General features: G+C 39.9%; 1 protein-coding gene across 7 annotated transcripts in view; it reads left to right on the forward strand.

Moving 5' to 3' along the window:
- Mef2c (myocyte enhancer factor 2C) overlaps positions 1–18,523 on the forward strand; it is a 138,022-nt gene that overhangs the window by 112,454 nt on the left and 7,045 nt on the right. For 5 of the 7 annotated variants that reach the window (XM_010637171.3, XM_010637172.3, XM_010637167.2 and 2 more), the window contains exons 6-8: positions 344–391; positions 16,140–16,312; positions 17,922–17,945. In XM_010637171.3, the coding sequence (XP_010635473.1) occupies positions 344–391; positions 16,140–16,312; positions 17,922–17,945 (245 nt within the window). The remainder of the gene's footprint in view (positions 1–343; positions 392–16,139; positions 16,313–17,921; positions 17,946–18,523) is intronic. The other 2 variants (XM_010637173.2, XM_010637175.2) reach the window with 1 other exon arrangement.

Here is an 18,523-nt window from a genome sequence, read left to right on the forward strand (position 1 = left end):
TTTTTTTTTTTTTTTTACTTTCTATGAAGCATCTGTTTAGGAAAGACCTAGACTTAGAAATAATAAAAATGCAGACACTATTCAAAGACTAGATTTTTAAAATGTAATCTTTCCTGGAGGAAAAAAAAAAAAAGGTTGTGCAAAATGTCAGTGATTGAATGTATTTTCAACATTTGAACACAGCATGTCACTGTAAAACAAATGTCAGCCACCTGACTTAGGTAGTACTTTACAAGTTGATGACTCTCAGGAGAGGACACAATGCTGGGGTTGCTAGAGGTGAAATGTTTTGTTCTGTGGGCCTTCAGCCTTCCTCCTTCTGATGTCCCTCTTTACTCTGTAGGTGGCCTGATGGGTGGAGACCTCACATCCGGTGCAGGCACCAGTGCCGGTGAGTACAGGCCTGTGTACTGCAGTGGGAATCACCAGCCAGAGTTCTACTGGGTGACTTCCGGGAAGGAAGTCTTTTGAAAAAGTGAGGGGAGAGGTTTGTGACAGGAATGGAATTCCTAAAGCACTTTTTGATTTTAGAAGAGTTAAATAATAACTTAAAACTATGTATTAAGGAAAACCTTCCTTAATAAAACTTTAGCTGGGCAGCAGAGATTTGAGGGACCTAAACGTATCGACGTAATGCAAAATCCCTTGGCTAGATACAAGTACCTTTAGTGAGCCACTTTCTGTGTGTTCTCTGATTTCACATTAAAGATGAATCGTCCCCCGCAAAGGAGTACTGAAGTCCTGTGCAATTCTAGAGGAGTGAACGGAAAGGAAAGAGGGAGAAAGATTGTAAACATTCAACAACTCTGGGGATTAAACCATATTTAGCATTAAAATGAGGTCTCCAAAGGCATCAATATAATATAACCCCCTCAAAAACCCTTAAATACATTTCAATTCTTAAAAACTTGTGACCCTGTGTTCAGTCGTTTCATGGTCACACTTTTTTCAAGGATTCCATATTAATTCATAATATTGCAATTACTCAGATATTGATGTCATTTTCAATGCAGAAGCAAGACAGAACAATACTTTTAGGTGTCAACTGAAGTTCATTATTGGCATAACAAGTAACCATGGTAATTTCTGCAGCTGGGACATGCTATACATTTAAAATAGTAGGAGGCAGGCATGAATGACACAAGGTTATGTTTGAAATGTCAAAAAAATTCACGTTTATTGAAATATCTATGGACACCCTAATTAAAATATTTTACCAGGGTCAAATATAATAGCTGGCTAATTATAAGAAATAAGAAAATTTGGCATACAAAAAAACATTTTCATGAATGTGTCCATTTGGGGGTTAGTGTTTCTCTCCTCTGTGTGTTGGTTCTTCACGAATTCAGGGAATGGTGAAGAAAACGCATTAGAGCCACACAGTGCATTAGCAAACAGGACCAGCAGCCCTACTTTCTATTTTGTACATCTTTTGAAAAACAGGTAGAGTCAAATTAGTGAGTAAACTCAATGGTAATATTTTCTAGACATTGAAATGAAATGCTTATTTTTCCTCCTCAAAACATTTTACTTTGTGGTTTGTAGCCTCAAAACTAGAGAATGAGATGAAATCCAGACCAAGGATTCCAGGATTCAAATCTCTGCCAAATAGTGTTGTTAGAAACAATGACTGGGACTCAGAGTTGAGTGGTGACAAAGACCAACGCATGACACAAAGAAAATTGCTCAGATGTGATGTTTTATCTAATACCTTGCTGCTGGACCAGTTTGCTTACTATGCTATGAGCAGCCAGTAGTGAAGATGAAAGTAAAGCTGTAAAGACCATGGGTTACTCAGCTTTGATAGAAGTGGCATCTTGTTACTGCTGAACAGGTTAGAATGCTTTAGAATCCTATATGGAGACTAAAAAGTGTCTGGTTGCTCATTTCTACTGCCATTCTCAATCCCCTGAGAGACTGCTAAGTTTCATGGTCCTCCAGGGATATAGAAGACAATTGTATAAGCATGGACATTTGCCAATTAAAATAACAAAATCTTGAGTTGAACAAATGCTGCTCCTACCTTAGGACCTCTGCTATAGGACAAGACTCTTCTAATTAAGAAGGAAACAAAGACACTCAATTGATCCATCCTAATGATAATAAATAGCAGCTTGATCGTATCTTAGAGCCATGAGTACATATTTGTGCATTTTTTCTATAATTTTAAAACAAAATGACTTACCCACTTTTTAGAAACAGAAGAAGCAGCCCTGTCTCAGTTCCAAGGAGCACCTGCTCCAGATGCCATTGCTCTGGGCTGAGCTGTTGCGTCCTGCTCATGAGCTCAGCTGATTCCCCCTCTGTCTCATGACAGCCGATGTCACATGTCTGAAGCCAAATATAAGTGCACTGATGTCAGAGAGTCACATAACACCAGGGGAAAACAAGGCCATCCAGGCTACCTCTTCTTTTCAAAAAAGAAAACCAAAGCTATCTGGCCAAAAGAGACCTGCCACATTTTGAGTACCGTGATTGCAGTTCGAGGTCTCAGATAGAGCCAAGGGGCTCTGCAGCCAAGGGTCAGGACTCTGCAGTTGAATTAAATACTTTTTAGCCTTGATAGTGCTTCTCAAAATCAAGTCATTGCCTCTTGTAAAAGGGTGATAATCTCATGAGGGAAGGAAGTACTTTTAACACTTATGAAGTGCCTTTAAATACCAAAAGACCAAAAAGGTATGCTTTCTACTTTCGATCCCCTCTCTCAGGAATTGTAGCATCTTTCCATCCAGGCAGAGCCACCTCTCTCCTACCCCAGCATCTTTGAGTTTTCAGCTCTCCATGACCTTGTCCTCACAGCATGTAACCAGTGTGCCCCTCTCTGTCCACTGCCCTCCCATTGCCTTGGCTCAGGCCCACATTACTCCCCCAGGGTGGCACCCAGAGCCTCGCAGGTCCTCTACCTGCTGCACACTGCAGCCGACTCCAGCCTCCCCAGGGCATGACGGATCGGTCTTTCTCAAAGGCTTACTTACCCTAAGGACAGGTCACTGGTCACATCTTCACAATACGGCAAAGGGCTCCAGCTGGTCTTGGGCTCACCTGTGCCCTCCAGTCACCTTCCTTCCTGCCATCAAGAGCCCTAAACTCTCACTGAATACACAACAGACCTTTAAATTGCTCTTACCTTGTGTTTCATAAAAATGACTCATGTGACTTCATAGCAATCCTTTGTAGATGTCCACATGATGCTCTTTGTACAGACAGGTGAACCGAGGCATGGGAGTTAAGTTATTTCCCCAGTTAGGACCCCGGTGGTCTGTGCTCAGAACTGCTGCACACTTTCCAGACGGTGTCAGTGCCACCCCACACTGCTTCCCTTTCCCTGCCTTGTGCTGCTGATGGCCATTTGTCACTGCTTAGAATTCAATCTGACCACCCAGGACGTCCTCTCCTGTCTCTTCCTGCATCCCTCTCTGTGCTCCCTGGCAGCTAAAGCTGACCTAAGTAACCCCTGGCGTCATACTAGTGTGTGTGAGGCTGTCCTGGGCACAGCTCTCTGGGGACAAACTGCAGCTTATTCTGCATTCTCAGCCCCATGCACAGGAGTTGGCATATAGCAGACACTCAGTAAATCTTTGTCAGCTGAAAAAAACAAAGCAAACAACAACAAAAAAACACTAATCTTGTAGGAATAACATTTTATTAGTGTTGATGTAAAGTTGAGGAAAACAGTTCAAAGAAATCATGCAGTTTTAAATGCAAAAAGATATCCCCTTGATGTGGAACTGGCAAAAATAATGCATTCTCTTCTTCTGTGGTGAACCATGAAGGTCTGCTACCTGATGAAATTACAGAGCACCACTGGTCAGGAAAGCAAGGTTTTCATAACTTCTCTAATGTAGCATTAAAAAGAAAAACCTAGACAGCTGATAGATAGTGATAATTGAAATGTGGGTTGGTCGGCATCTCAGACCATCACAAATCTCCTTTTAAAAATGAACCTCTTATCACTTAAGTTGAAATAGTTTCAAAGATGAAGGCAAACGGTAATGAAGAAGTAGCAAGATGGGCTCTGCTCCTGGTATAAGGGACATGTACAGCAAGTCATTCTAATGCATTAGTAACAGTGACATTTCTAGGTGTCAGTTGGCAGTTATTCACCCACTACTTAATCCTTTCCTCTCAACAACCAAATGAGAAGTCACTGCTTTTAAAATTACATTTTGTCATATCTCTGTACATTAAAGCTTTTAACGTGCTAATTTGAGTGATTCTTGATGATTGTAAGATCAAGTCCCATTGAGATTTTGGTGATCATTAGTTTTAATGGAGATAACCATTAGCACAGCAATGCCGCTAACCCTACTAGTATCTTCTGGCTTCACTCTGATGATACCGTTTTCACTGAGTAGAAAGTAACTGAGCTCAAGGATTTACTGATTCATGATTGAGATTTAAAAAGGAAAGAAGAGGAAAACCTTTCAGGATACCTGCAAAAACTCTTAAAGAATTTTACAATCTACAGAGCTACTTGACAATGAGGAAAAGGAGATTTATGTATATTGGTTAATAATTTTAATTGGCATTTATTGTGAATTAGATATAATTTTATATAAAATGAAACTAACAGCTGCTTCTTTATTTTGATTGTTAATTGTTTACTATTTTATGCATTTGGTTGTCAAGCATTGTCATTTCTGGAATGCTGAATTTACACCAGCTAAATAGTGGCGACTTGGTGGTGGCGGTGTACTGCCGAGGAGAAATAGTGAGCAACAAGTGATTTCCAAGCTCTGGGGAAACTGTGCCTAGCGGAGCTTCACATGAGACTGACTAGCACCTGGGAACCGAGTGTTCATATGAGGACTAAGACATAAAGACTTTCACAGTCCATTTGCATGCAGTGTTTTATGATAGCGCAATCATAAAACTTTGCATGATTTTTTTGGTAATTCATCCAACATTGAAAAGAAGGATTTGGCATGTTATAATATATAACAAAATGGGAAGAGAAATAATTATACAATGCTTAATTTTTCTGTGCTGGTGCCATTGTTTTGCAAGTAATTTTTTGAGAACACTCATCACATATTTCTGAGCTGATTTTCTTATCAGCTCAAAAAATTCACTGCAGTTTCTACTCAGTGATTTACAATATTGATGAGGGAGTTAGAAATTCAGCCTAAAAGGATTAGCTTTAAGAAGTCTGTATTTTTGTTGCTACAAAACAAAAATTCAAACTGCAACACTCCAGAAAGGGTGGACATGCCTTAATTTCTCTTAAATAAAAAAACAAGTTATTAGCATGAAGATATAATTTATATTACTTTCTTAAACATTCATGAGCAGCAAATAGGACCAAAATTATGTTAATAGTTGAAAGTATTGTTCTATTAGTATGAATTGTTCTGGAAATAAAAACACTGAATTCATTCAAAATTTTACCTTGAGAAATCAACCAAAACATCCAGTGTTATTGCTTTATTATTATTGCCCACAAATTATATAATGATAATAATTTTAATTCAAACCATGATTATTAAGATTTATTTTTTTTAAAAAAGAGAGATACTCCTTTAAGTGGATGATCAACACAAGTGATGCACAGTCCTGGCAAAGAGAATCTGTGTCCCCTTCCTGTCCACAAGACCCAGCAAATGACAGATAACACAGTCCCGACTCCAGTTCCCAGGGGCCGAAGTCGGTGTGCGAAAGTCAAGTCAAAGACAAACGGAAATGTCACAGATTCGCATTTTCTGTGCAGAGGCTGTGGGATCTACCTTCGACTCCTCCGTTTTTATTTCATTCCTAAGGAGTTGGAGCTTTCACAGGGAAAAGAAGTTCAAATTACAACTTCCTAGAGAGCATACAACCACCTGGTATATTCCATTGTCTATCGTAATTTCTGACTAGCCAGATTACATATTTTTGTTTGTTTCTTCAGAGCGGGGTCTTGTTGTACTACCCTGGCTGCATGCATTCAAGTTATGCCTAGGCCTGCTAAGTAACTGGACCTGCAGGCATGTTCCGCCAAGCCCAGCTTCCAAACTATAATTTTATCCCTATTTGACAATTATATTCAGTAAAGCAAAGTAAAAGTCAGCCTCTTCACTCATCATATTGATTTGCTATAAAACTATAATGGATAATAAACATTTAGTCACTTTAAATATTTAATTTAAGGTTTTAATATTCTCAGAATGTCAGTTTTACATAAAATTTGTCTTTTTGCCTCAAAAAAAACAACCATTTTTCCCCTTGTATGTTATTGGATTCTCTCCTCCTTATTTTTTGGCATCACTATAAAATTTTATTTGGAGATAACAGGAAAATAAAGCTTTTCTTGTAATCATCAGTAATGTGCAATTGCGCGTTAAGTAGACAACAGATGCTGAAGGGGGGATGTGGTTAAAACAACCCTCTTTTGAAAATCAATTTTTTACCTACCAGGGACTTTCTCACTTGAGGCTTCAAGGCTGTCAGCCAAGAGTATAATTTGCTGTTTTTAGATAAACTTTCACCAATTGCTCAAATTTTGCAGTTAGACTTACAGTGTATTTCAGTTGAATTTCAGTTCACATGGTACATAATGATACACTCTCATATTTGGAAGATCATTAGCTACTTCAGACTAAAGAAAACTAACTACATTGTACCAAAGCCTTGATACAAAGAGCAACAAGCTTCTGTGGACAATCTACAGATGTGCCCATGGGCTGCGAAGTAATCAGCCCGTTTATTTCAGTCATTTTAACTGAATGCAGCATTTAAGTGTTAACTGTTTCCTGAGACACTGTGCCCTCTTTTCTCAATTTCTAGACTTTAACATCCATTTACCACCTACTACTATGTATCGGAGGGTTGGGGGCTGCTATATTAATATAGGTTACTACTGTAATAGTAAGACAAAAATCCAAGTCCATGGTCACTTTATGGATTTGAGCAACTTTCAAGTGCATAGCAGTCATGGGAAGAAATCTTTAGTTATCACTAATATTAAGCAACACGGTGAAAATCTTAAGATCAAGGAGTAAATTGTTTGCTCCTTGCTTTTGGAAATCAATGTAGGAACATACTCCAGTGAAAGACACTCAGAATAATATAGTAAGCAAGGCAAGTGCATGATATGCTAATAATTTTAAGAGTGGCATTATTGTATTACCTTGGAGAAGTCCGTGAAAATCCCTTTTACAGAACTGTTAGAATTAAATGAAACAATGAATACAAAACATCCAATACAGTATCTGTCCCAGAGTAAGTAATGTTAGCTGTTATTAGTTTGTAATTATATATGTCTTGATTTACTTACCAAACTTGGTTTAGATTGATGTAGCCCCAATAACATTAACATATTTAATATACTTATACAGTGGACACTTACATACAGTGCATCTAATATATTTATTAAATATACAGCAAACACACCACTAGCACAGTAGTAAGTGTCAAAAAAGTGATGATGTGACTCCTGTCCTACAGGAGAAAGTGGGTGTATTTACTAATAAATCAGGGCCAGTCTGGGTGTGGTGGCACAGACCTGTAACCCCTGCATTCCGTAGGCTGAGGCAGGAGGAGGGCCAAGGTTCAAGACCAGCCTGAACTACATAGTGAGACCCTGTCTTAAAAAAAAAAAAAAAAAAAATTCCAGGGCAGAACATAGCAGCTGCACAGGACAGCACATTTCACTTTGAACACTCTGAACTTCCTATGTGTTTGAAGCACTTGTGTAAATGTTCAAACCACAAGTAATTATTCTTTCTCTTCTGTCACATTCTCTCTAATTTATACTGTCTCAATATTTTTGTTTATAAAGTGACTGAAAGAATGAGCGATTGTGTCAATAATGAAGACGCCCCCTCATTTTTAGCAAAGAGACAGGCCCAGTATCGCAAGACGAGAATAGTTGAATGAGTCATAAATCTATCATTCATTGTTCAGTGGGATTTTTAAAGATAGTAAGGTTCAGTATCATTTTGATGCTGCCATTTAAAACTATCACTTAAGTACACCAGCACTTGAAGCAGGAGGATACTTTCGAGGACCTCAGAAACACCAGATTGTCCAGATCTTATTTACAAATGGAGTCTTTTCCTCAGTGACAGACAGAGCTTCCAGAGCTCGGTCTCAGACACCTGGCTCTTGCAGTGCAGCAGAGTCCTGCGTCATTTCTAGCAAGCTCCCTCCCTCGCTAGCAGGATGCTCTCAGTCTTGAGGTGGAAGCTTCTAAGCCTCAGTTTCTTGGCTTAACAAAAGTTAGGTGGCATCCTTAGCACAGATGAGAAAACACTTTGCCAGGACAAATCCACTTTATGATCAGAATTATCAATCCTTGGGGAGAAAATATCTTAGGACGAAAAATTCTTTTCTTCTGTTTTACTACCTTGAGCTTACACTATGCACTGTGCATTCACAGCTTGGTACCTAGGTACAGATACACTGCTAGTCATGCAAAAGATCACTGACTCAAACACACTCCAAGAAACACCAAGGACAGGCTGGCTGCACGTGAAATCCATGATGCTCTGGTCCCTCTTCGGACAACATGGCCAAGCTGAGGACACAATCTCTTTTTAGAATGTCTGCTGCCCCTGATCTGGTAGAGCCAAGAATAGTCTTGGATTTGGTGTACCTTGGGGTATTTTTCTAAGAATATGCCACAAAGGGCCCCGCTGTTCCACAGGAATCTCCTCACAGTCTAACATTGTGCATTAGTATATTTATTTTCCCTAAGAAACTTCCAGAACAGTAGAAACTTGATTTGATGTATAAGAATCTATAATCAGGAGTCTTTAGCAGGATAAGAATCAGAGATCTGATCCGCCTTTCTTCTGCCTTAGGCATGTTGAAATTTTCATCATTCCCAGATTTCTGACCCACAGTGTTTTGTGGTTCCCTTTTCTCTTAGAGCCATCCCATGAAAACGATCTGCCTTTCCCTCACAAAAAAGTTCTGATTGTGATTCACAACAGCTGGATAACTTAGACTCTAGTGTTCTTAACAGAGTTTCAGGCATCCAAGACAGTAAATGTGGGCGTGCAGTCTGCAGGGTCACATTTCTCCACCAAAAATTTATAGGAGTGTCATTTTCAAACGAGTAGGGGCTTACATGAGCAAAATTACTATACACAATTTAAAGTGATTTTCTGTGAGATACATGTTCATTTGAGATGCCGAAGAGCATCCAGATATTAGAGACTTGTAATGTTGAAACTTCTAAGAAGTTAAAATTAATTGATAGTGATGAGCTTTATTATATATGTGAATCTCCTATTTAGTCATAGTATATTTTAAATATTTTCAAAATTGCTCTTGGATTCAATCAGCATCACACACGCACTTGCATGGGTAAAACATTTTGCTAAAGTAAAAGCAACAAATCAGTAGAGAATCGGTCCAAATCACAAACATTAAATATGTGTCCATCTTAATGTTGTCCTGTGGCAGTTAGCTTCAAATGCCACAACATCAAATACCACTAACAAATTGCATACAAAACATGCTATACACCTACATATGAGAAATTGTTTCCCAGATAAGATCAAAGAGCAGATAGCCCAGAACACTCTGTGTTGGGGGTTTCTGATAGAAGTGGTCTCTTTAGTCGACAGTGAGAAGGTAAACATCATTATTACCCTCTGACTCTCCTAGCCGTGACAAGATTATTGACTAAAATTTCACAAAATCTATTTTCAAAATTATATTTAGTCCTCCACTCTAAATAGTGCACCAAAGTTAAATAGTTGGTCTGCTGTTTAACGCAGCTAACCTCAATATTTCCTATTTACTCAAAATATTTATTTGCAAATATTTGTTCAGAAGGAGACAAGAAACATGGTTTGGCACAGCATTGTTCCAGACGTCTCTGTGTGAATTCAGTGCCTTCTGAACCAGGCGGACTTTGTTTTTTCTTCTTGACGTGCCAGGGCTTGAACCCAGGCCTCCCTCACACTGGCAAAGTTCTCTGCTGCTGAGCTTCCCCCAGCCGCTGTCTCACCCCTCCTGACGCCATGGTGGTCCTTTCTACTCCCACATTGCCTCTGGCTTAGCAGAACCTCTGAATCTGCCGTCCCTGGGGTCACACTTTTCTTCGTGTCTTCCTCGGTCATGCCATCATTGTAAAGGAAGACAGACGAGCATTTAGAATGTTGGAGCATTGTCAGTCTCCAGGGCCCACGCAGTGTATGTCAACGCATGGACGTGTGCGTGGATTCACGGGAAGCTCCACCCATTACTGGCTGTTTGACTGTGAGCAAATTCCTGGACTGCTCTGCTCTTTAGTTTTTTTTCATTTGTCCCACTGTGATGCTTTTAGTATCTCACAACTGTATCCTTCTGAAGATTAAAGGTCTTTTATACCCATGTATATCAAACAATTCCACAGCCATTAGTAGGTGACTCTTACAGTCTGAGGCAGTTAATCTGCATGCGTGATGCTGTGACTATCATTGGCCAGTAATGCTCTCCAGTGCCCCCTGTGGGTGAGACCATTGTTTGATCGTGTTGACAGCCGCTACCTCGGATGGGTATCTGAGTCTCTGCCTCAGGTTACCTTTTTATTTTTCTCACCTGAGGAAATAATCACTTATGTTGAAAATGCTAAGGCTCCAAAGGGCTGATGGAACTTTGATGGAAACACCACGATTAAAATCTAAATGTATCTGCTTTAGATTCTTTTGTCCCCAACCCTCCCATTCCTGCTGCCCCATTTGGACCTCCCTCCCGTGTGTAGGGTGTGATCTAACTAATCTCCCTGGCAACACTCGATCTCTTTTAAGCTCTGGTTGCTGCTGCCACTGTTGTAATTTTCAATGTCAACAAAGCTAATCACTCAGAAACTACCATTGGCTGCTCATCCCTGTAGAATAGTGTCATGAAAAATCAGGATAAAGTCCCCGTTATAGAGTTTGCACGATGCGAGAGACTGAGATTGGTCATGCCTACTTTTCCAGCTTCTGAGAACCGTTCTCTAAAACACCTGGGGCTTCCTTTTCCCAGAATGCTCTTCCTTCTTGAATACAGATTAAGTTGCTGCCTCCCCATCCTGTGTTCCTTCTCTACAAGATGTGTCTTTCCGAACTACCTGATAAAAATCTTTTCACTCTTCATTTCCAGCATGCTGCCATTCTTCTCTAAGATATATTGCTGCCCATTCTTTGATGAAAAGTTCTCTATGAGTAAAGTGTTTGTGTTATCATGTTATCTCAAGACATACATACAGTAAACCCTGGTTATGTGGAAGAAGAGATGAGTGTCTTCTTAAAGTTTTCATTTTCCTTCAGGAAAATGTCTACCTTCCTTGGTGTGACCACTTGTGCTATGATATGTTTGGCAGGTGTGACCGAAAAAAAGGAGGTTCAGTTAACTCTACGAACAAATTTAGTGTATGGGCACTTGCCTGATTTCAACATTTTTATATGGTTAATAAGTAGTTTGTCTCAATGGTGTGCTTGAGCAGTATGTAATCCTCATCTAAAATAGAAAACAAAGTTCACAAGTAGTATAGAGACACCCTCAGTGTTTGAACTGAACAAGTTACTCATGATATTTTCAGTTCTCACCTCATCTTTCTTCAGTGACTTAACTTACAGTGCCATTGCTGAATAACCCGGATTTTCCTAGTATAACCCATGTTTTTAGGCACATGAAACATCTATAAAAACTACCAGTTTGGGCTATCACTCCCTTTAATTGCAGTGGGATTCAGAGCAGAGTGAGTTCAGTGTAGGCTAGAGTTGTCTGAAAGGCATCATGACAGAGTTGGGACTGTAGGTGATCCTTAAAAATAAGTTTGAATTAAAGAGGAAAAGTGAACACTACTAGTTATTGAATTGCTAGAGCAAGGATTTGGGCCTCTTCAGAGGACTGCAAGCCTGGCTGTAGCCCCTAGCAATTACCTTAGGTTTGTATAACTGATAAGAGGGCCCAGAAGGCCAGACAGAGCACTGACCAACAAGGGTGAAAGAAAAAGGCACACAACAGAAGTGGGGGCTAGGGATGATTCCTTCAGGTGAACTGTTAATGCCACAGGCATCCACAAATGTTTGCCTAAGGCAATAATGGTGAAGAGTCCTATGGAGATGTAAATCTAAATCAGGATGAGGGCATTTTTGAAGGAAAAATGAACAAGATTTGGTATCTCATTAAATTTAGATAAAGAAAAGGGAAGAAATGGTCCAAGTTGTCCACCAGGGGAATTAAAAGAATTACCTGTGGTCTATTAGGTCTACTTTCAGTTGTGCTTATTTGCTTTATGTGATTGTGTTTATAATGAAAGTGTTGGTGGAAGCAAGTGCACATCCCCATAATGCCTAAACACCCAAATAAAAGAAAATTTCCTAATCGTGGGCTCCAAAAGAGTTGAATGCTCAGCTGAGCTCTGGGAGACAAGGCCAAATACCTTCTTCATAATATATTCAGCCAGGAATATGTTCTTTGAATTTATAGCTTCTTAAAATAGGAATCAATAAAACAAGAAGAAAAAGGCAAGTGTTTGCAAGTTAACTGGGGGAGAAAAAATTTTTTTTCCTCCTAACACTATATTTCAAGTCCCTCATATTTATATCAATCTTAATGTTTACCAACTTGTAACCAGTAGGGGTTGATTCTGTTATCCTCCGTAGAAGTTATATTATGAATACTTATGTTGTTCTATTTTATGTGAAACAATATTATTAAATGAAACTTAGAAAAGCTTCCTCAGACTCTAAAATCGGTCTGTACCTCCTTTAAAAAAAAAAAAAATCTTTAATCAGGAAATCCATTCACTCCTGCTTTACAATATTTATGCTGTGAAGTGGTCTGAGCAATGTGATATTTGCCTGCAGTCACATCTGAATTGATAACTGTCCAGGCGGAGGGTGATTTTAAAGCAGCACAAGAAGGGGTGAAGCGATGTATTAGAAGGTTGTTGAGAGGCGCTGTTCTCCGCCTCCCAACCCCTGAATTTAAATGAGACCATTGCCTCTGGTGAATTTGTCTTAAGGTGGGACCACATCTTCTCTCCGCCCCGCAGTGCTCTGAGGAAAGCGGAGGCTGCGGCCGCCCAGCCGGCTTGAATGCAGGCTCTTCTTAGCAGTAAACCACACGCATGTATTCATTGATTTCCAAATGATAGGTTTCTATATCACTGGTTTGGGATCCACAGTCTCACATTCCTGAATCTATATTATGCCAGAAGAATAACAATTTGGTGGCTGGAAACAGAAATGGTTATTATACGGCTCCAAAATGCTAGCTGGCACAATCTGCTAAAAACAGCAGAAATTCACCCGTAAAAAAGCAGAATTTATTTGTCCTTAAAAATAACTTTATACTCTAAAAATATGAGTTTAAGAAGTGTCACCCTGGGTTCAAAATATTTTGCATTCGATATGTAAACACCTTAAAATGTGACTGATCTTCTAAGATGGCTTTTTTTTTTTTTTTTTTTTGCTAATGGGAAATATTCAGAGAGAAAAGCAGAATGCTTTTTGCATCAATTTTTTTTTTTTTAGTTTGAGGTGTTTATTGGATGAAGAATCATAATGTACGCTTTCTTTTCTTTTCTCCATGCTGTCCCAAATCGTTGTGTAAAATGAGGGCAGAGAGAGTCAAGCTTTGTTGGAATTTCTGAGAGTTCACTGTAGAAAGTGTTTTTGTTTTAGGTTTTTTTTTTAATAACTTTTTTCAGCGGCTCCGTGAAGAATTTCCACTCTCATACCCCGGCCTGTGCTTGTCGTAATCACAGGACAACACATTTAGTGAAGAGGTTTTACTTCCTTTTAGCAAAATAACTGCTCCATGCAAAACCAGTATCGGCATCTACTGAGCTGGGGTTTTAGTCTCTTCTGATGTATTCAAGCTTCACTGCACTATTTAACTGAGTTTCTTTTCTTCTTTTGAAATTACGAAGCTAATTTTCCATTTGATTGTTTATTTAACCCGGGTCTCACACAAACTTAGTACCTAAGTGACACATACATTCATTGTGGCCCTCTGAACTGATGGGAACGAAGAGGGAAAATATCATCTTAGTTTTCTTATTCCCTTTTTCTCCAATATAATCTATTCATTCTAATTGAGGCCCTAACATAACACAATAATGATTCAGTAAGACACTGTTAAATAAAAAGCTCTGAGCATGTCAGTTTATCAGCCATTTTCCTTAGTGAGCAGCCTTTGTTTATGCTTCTCCTGGTGAAAAAAAGTAAAGGTATTGTTTCATATAGGAGCTTTTGCCACCAAACAGTGTCCAAATTAACTGTCACAGATGTTTTGCCTTTTGACACAGACAGCTGGCTGTACAGAATTTAGTTAATTTTCCTTAAGTTATTTAACAAAAGTGATTTATATTCAAATTCAGTGAACATTTCTTAAACAACTACTGTGTGCTCAACATGTTTTAGTGGTGTTTAGTTTGTTTTGTTTTTATTCTTCCCCTAGTAACTTGGAAAATTGTATGCATAGTCCGATCGACAGATTTAGTCTTCATTACTTGTTATATATTCAGCCTGTTTATTCATGCATAAAATGAAGCACCTAAATGAACTAGATATGAAAAACAAATGTACTTTAAGCACCGTGCCTTAAATATATTTTAATTCAAAAAAATGTTCCCATAATTTTCTCCTGAAATAGTCTTGTGCTTCTGTCTGGGGCCATCTTGGTTCACCACCCGCCCTCCCTAATTCTAGGGCACCCCGGACTAGTAGAGCTCTCTCAGCCCTTGGACGCATGGGCTGTGACTTGGACTCTTGTGCTCTGAAATCACGAGGTCTGCATTTCTCCACGCAAATAGGGACATTTCAGCCTGGAATTCCAGGTCATCAAAGCTCAACTTGCAAGTTCCCTCAGACCCTTCTCTTTTCTGGGCGTTTCTTTTAAACGCGTGCCTTGCAGCGTCCCGAACCGTGTTCTGTAAATTTCCCGGGGCCCGTTCCCAGCCACTGCTCCCCAGTTCAGCTCAGCGTATCTTCCTGTCTGGTCTCTCTCACGAGGCCCACATGGATTCTGTCCTTTTCCGTGACTGTTTGTTGGATGATCTCTTCTCTCCTGGGAACTGCAGAACTGTCACTGTGGAGGACTCGGTGGGAGGCTTACCCTGTGCTGTCCCCGTCAGTCCCACGTCTCCTCTGGTAGGTAGGGAGCTCCTCATCGAGACCTCAACCCTTGGCATCTTTGTCCCTTCTCTGAATCCAGCACGCCGTGTCCTCCACCCAGGGGCACTGGATGCTGGGATGATTACAAGGCCGACAGTAGCAGTGAGGGCTTCACTGTCTCCTTTAGAGTCGCAGGAAGAGCTGAGCACACACTGTTTTCCAGTATGCACTGTCCAATGGGCACAGATGTCTCCTGTCCTCCGGCGGAGCCCCGTGGATGACTTTCGGAGTCCACTATCATTGCCTTTCAGGCTGTATTTATGACCAAATGCCGCAGCTCTTTCTGTCATGGAGAAGGATAGTTTGAAATATGAAAAATGGAGGCCTGTTTTCTGTTGGAGGGGTTGAACCCAGGAACCCTGAGAAAGCCCTTTAGAGGATGCCTTTGTGAGTCAGCGCTTTGTCGGAGGCTTCATCTCTGCTCCCGGGAAGGGGTGCCGCCTTTCAAAAATCTGTGTGAGCAGGAAATCCCTACAGGCTTGGGGCTAGACCTGAACTTAGTGAGGACAGAGCAGGCCCCAGAAAACCATAGGAGAATTCACTCTCAGAAAACGGGAGCCAAGCAGCAGAATGTGTGAGCACCCCCTCTCCTCCTGCACATCCTAGAAATTACAGTCTTGCTGGTGTCCTCCCTTCATCTAAGGACACGCAGACACACAAAATAAACCCCTGGCTGAGGAACTGAAGGGGTGATTCATGCCAGCCGGGCCCACGCCAAACTCTTCCATTAAAGTGCAAGCCCGAGTCTGTGCTTCCCTCCGACCCTGAAAAACGGGCTCCCTTTCTTCCTGACATTTTTTAAATGGGAAAAGAGTATATGCCGGTTTCTGAGCACATTGGTGTATATTAGTTCTCCTTAAAAGTTTTTAATCTTCTTTGCACAAGAATATTAAGTAATTAACTGGGTTACTCTTCCCCTGGAGGGTAAATCAGCCGTCCTACGATTTTTTTCATGTCCGATTCTTAGGCTTTTTTTTTTTTCTCACAGCATATAGTCCTTAAAAAGACTCTTGGTGTCTAGATTTCTTCCTAAGGGCTGTGGTTGTTTTGTGTTCACAGGGAATGGGTATGGCAATCCCCGAAACTCACCAGGTCTGCTGGTCTCACCTGGTAACTTGAACAAGAATATGCAAGCAAAATCTCCTCCCCCCATGAATTTAGGAATGAATAATCGTAAACCAGATCTCCGAGTTCTCATCCCACCTGGCAGCAAGAACACGATGCCATCCGTGGTAAATACAAAGCTACATTTTCCATAAGTGTTGATCATGTTTTGTGCATGTTTCGCTGTTTTGCTACTTATCTAACTTTATGAACTACATGAAGTCTCCTAGAAAATTAACACCATCAACTAGTAGCGTTATTAATGTTGCTGATGAAGCCTTCGTTGTACGTAGCTATTAATTCTTATAACCAGTTTGCATTTTCCTTTTCCAAATTAAAAAGAAATCAGTAATCTCTTCTTAGCACTGTTGTTCTAGAACAAGGAAAATATTTCTTTTTAGAGCTCCCAATTTATAGTCAGAAAAAAAATCAAATTCTACCATTGGTCAGATCATATGTTTCTTGAGCAAAGTAATAGATACTGAAGTATTGCATAGCAGGGTGTTTTTATAATATCGAGCTATGTATCCTCAAGGTCTGCCAATGGAAAATCCTTTCTGTATTTCCTAAATGAGCTTTCTCCTATTAATTGACAGCTCCTTCCTTCGGTGTATTTCAGTGTTAATATTGAAAAATATCAGAGAACTCTGCAGTGCCTTAATTCATTTTTCCATATATGTACTTCATGAAAATAGCTGATTCGCAAAAGTAAACTGTGTTAAAATCTCAGACATTTCAAGAAAAAAAAGGTCGCATTTTACATCAAAAAGAGTGGTGACCCTTTTAAGGAAAAATAAATAGATGATAGGAGATATGAATTTAAATATACATGAAATACTTCCAGACCCTACCACTGTCTTTCCCATGGGTCGGTGTGCCCCTGATAAACAGAATACTGTGAAACCAAACTGCACGACAAAGAGACACCACTTTGCTCTGAATTAGCTGTGCTTGCGAGTGAGAACATTTAAAACCAAGATTCAGCAGACAAATTCAGAGCATTCTGAAAACACATTTCCTCTCTCTCTCTTTTTTTTTCTTTCTCTCTTTCTCTCCCTCTTTCTTTCTTCCCCTGCTCTACGGCAAGCATCAGGATAGAACCAACCTGTGAGCTGATTAGTTTATTATGGCACAGTGCAGATTAATTTTGAATATCAACCAAAAAAATCATATAATCTGCAACCTTCCCTTTGGAGAAGACCGGGCCTAATAAATAAAACCTCCCACAGGGCTCTGGCCCAGCAGTGTGGGCTGTGCATGACAGGCCGTCTCTATCAGCAGATTTATTCCAGGTCCTTAAAACTGATGCTTGCCCAGGGATTCTGAGAGGTTGGGCAGGGCTCTCCCTCTCCTTCTCTCTCTCTCTCTCTCTCTCTCTCTCTCTCTCTCTCTCTCTCTCTCTCTCCCCCCTCTCTCCACCAGGTGTGACTGCCTCTTCCTCCAGCAAGTGAGGTTTCACAGTACATTCTTTTTGTTCAAAATATAGTGGTGAAATTATGAACATCAAGACACTGACCTGCCTGAAAGCCAGATAGGTTGTCTTCACGTTTGAGATAAACACCTCATTAAGGGGAACAAAGAATGCCTTTATAAGGAGTCATCTTTAGAGTCTGGGTTTTAAAATTGCTTAAACTGTTGTGTCTATCAGAAGATGCCTTTCCTTTGGTTGAAAAAATTTTGCCCAATTATAAATATTTGCACACACTAATTAATAAAACTCCTTCCCCATGCTCTCAGTCTGAGGATGTGGACCTGCTTTTGGTAAGTATGAGCACATCATACTTTAAGTAGCAAGGAAATGGGCAAAGCTACCTTCAGCAGAAGCGGAGAGCTCTGAAACAATAGAAAGACTTTGAAACTTACATGGTGTGTCCGCATTGATGATGCTTAAATATGGTGAATTTCTAGTATCAGTCACTGGTGAAAAGACTGTCTGCTTATTATTTTCTGTCCCAACAACCTCTGGAAACTAGAGACCTTGTTTTCGACATTTGTAATTTCTGCAGAAAAATATTTATTTTGTTTTGCATAAAACAAATGCTTCTTGTTCTAAGAACGAGAGTGCCATTGTTTTAAGTTGATGTGTGTCTTTACTCTCCTTGCTGAAATATTTAAATAAGAAGTCTTAGCAGCTTTGCCCTCTGGTTGAGTCAAGTTTAGAAGACTCTGAAAAAAAGTGATCAGAGCACCACCTGCTGGTCAGAGTAGAACATGAACACCAGCCGTCTGTTCTGCTGTACAGAGAAAGAAGCACAAAATCCACCATGGTTGATTTTAATTTTTTAATTTGCATTTGAATAAAAATTGAAACAATGGAAGTACAGTATACATATTTCATC

The sequence above is a fragment of the Fukomys damarensis genome, unplaced genomic scaffold (assembly GCF_012274545.1).
Source record: "Fukomys damarensis isolate Sample0158 unplaced genomic scaffold, DMR_v1.0_HiC HiC_scaffold_3, whole genome shotgun sequence".
Classification (NCBI taxonomy): domain Eukaryota; kingdom Metazoa; phylum Chordata; class Mammalia; order Rodentia; family Bathyergidae; genus Fukomys; species Fukomys damarensis.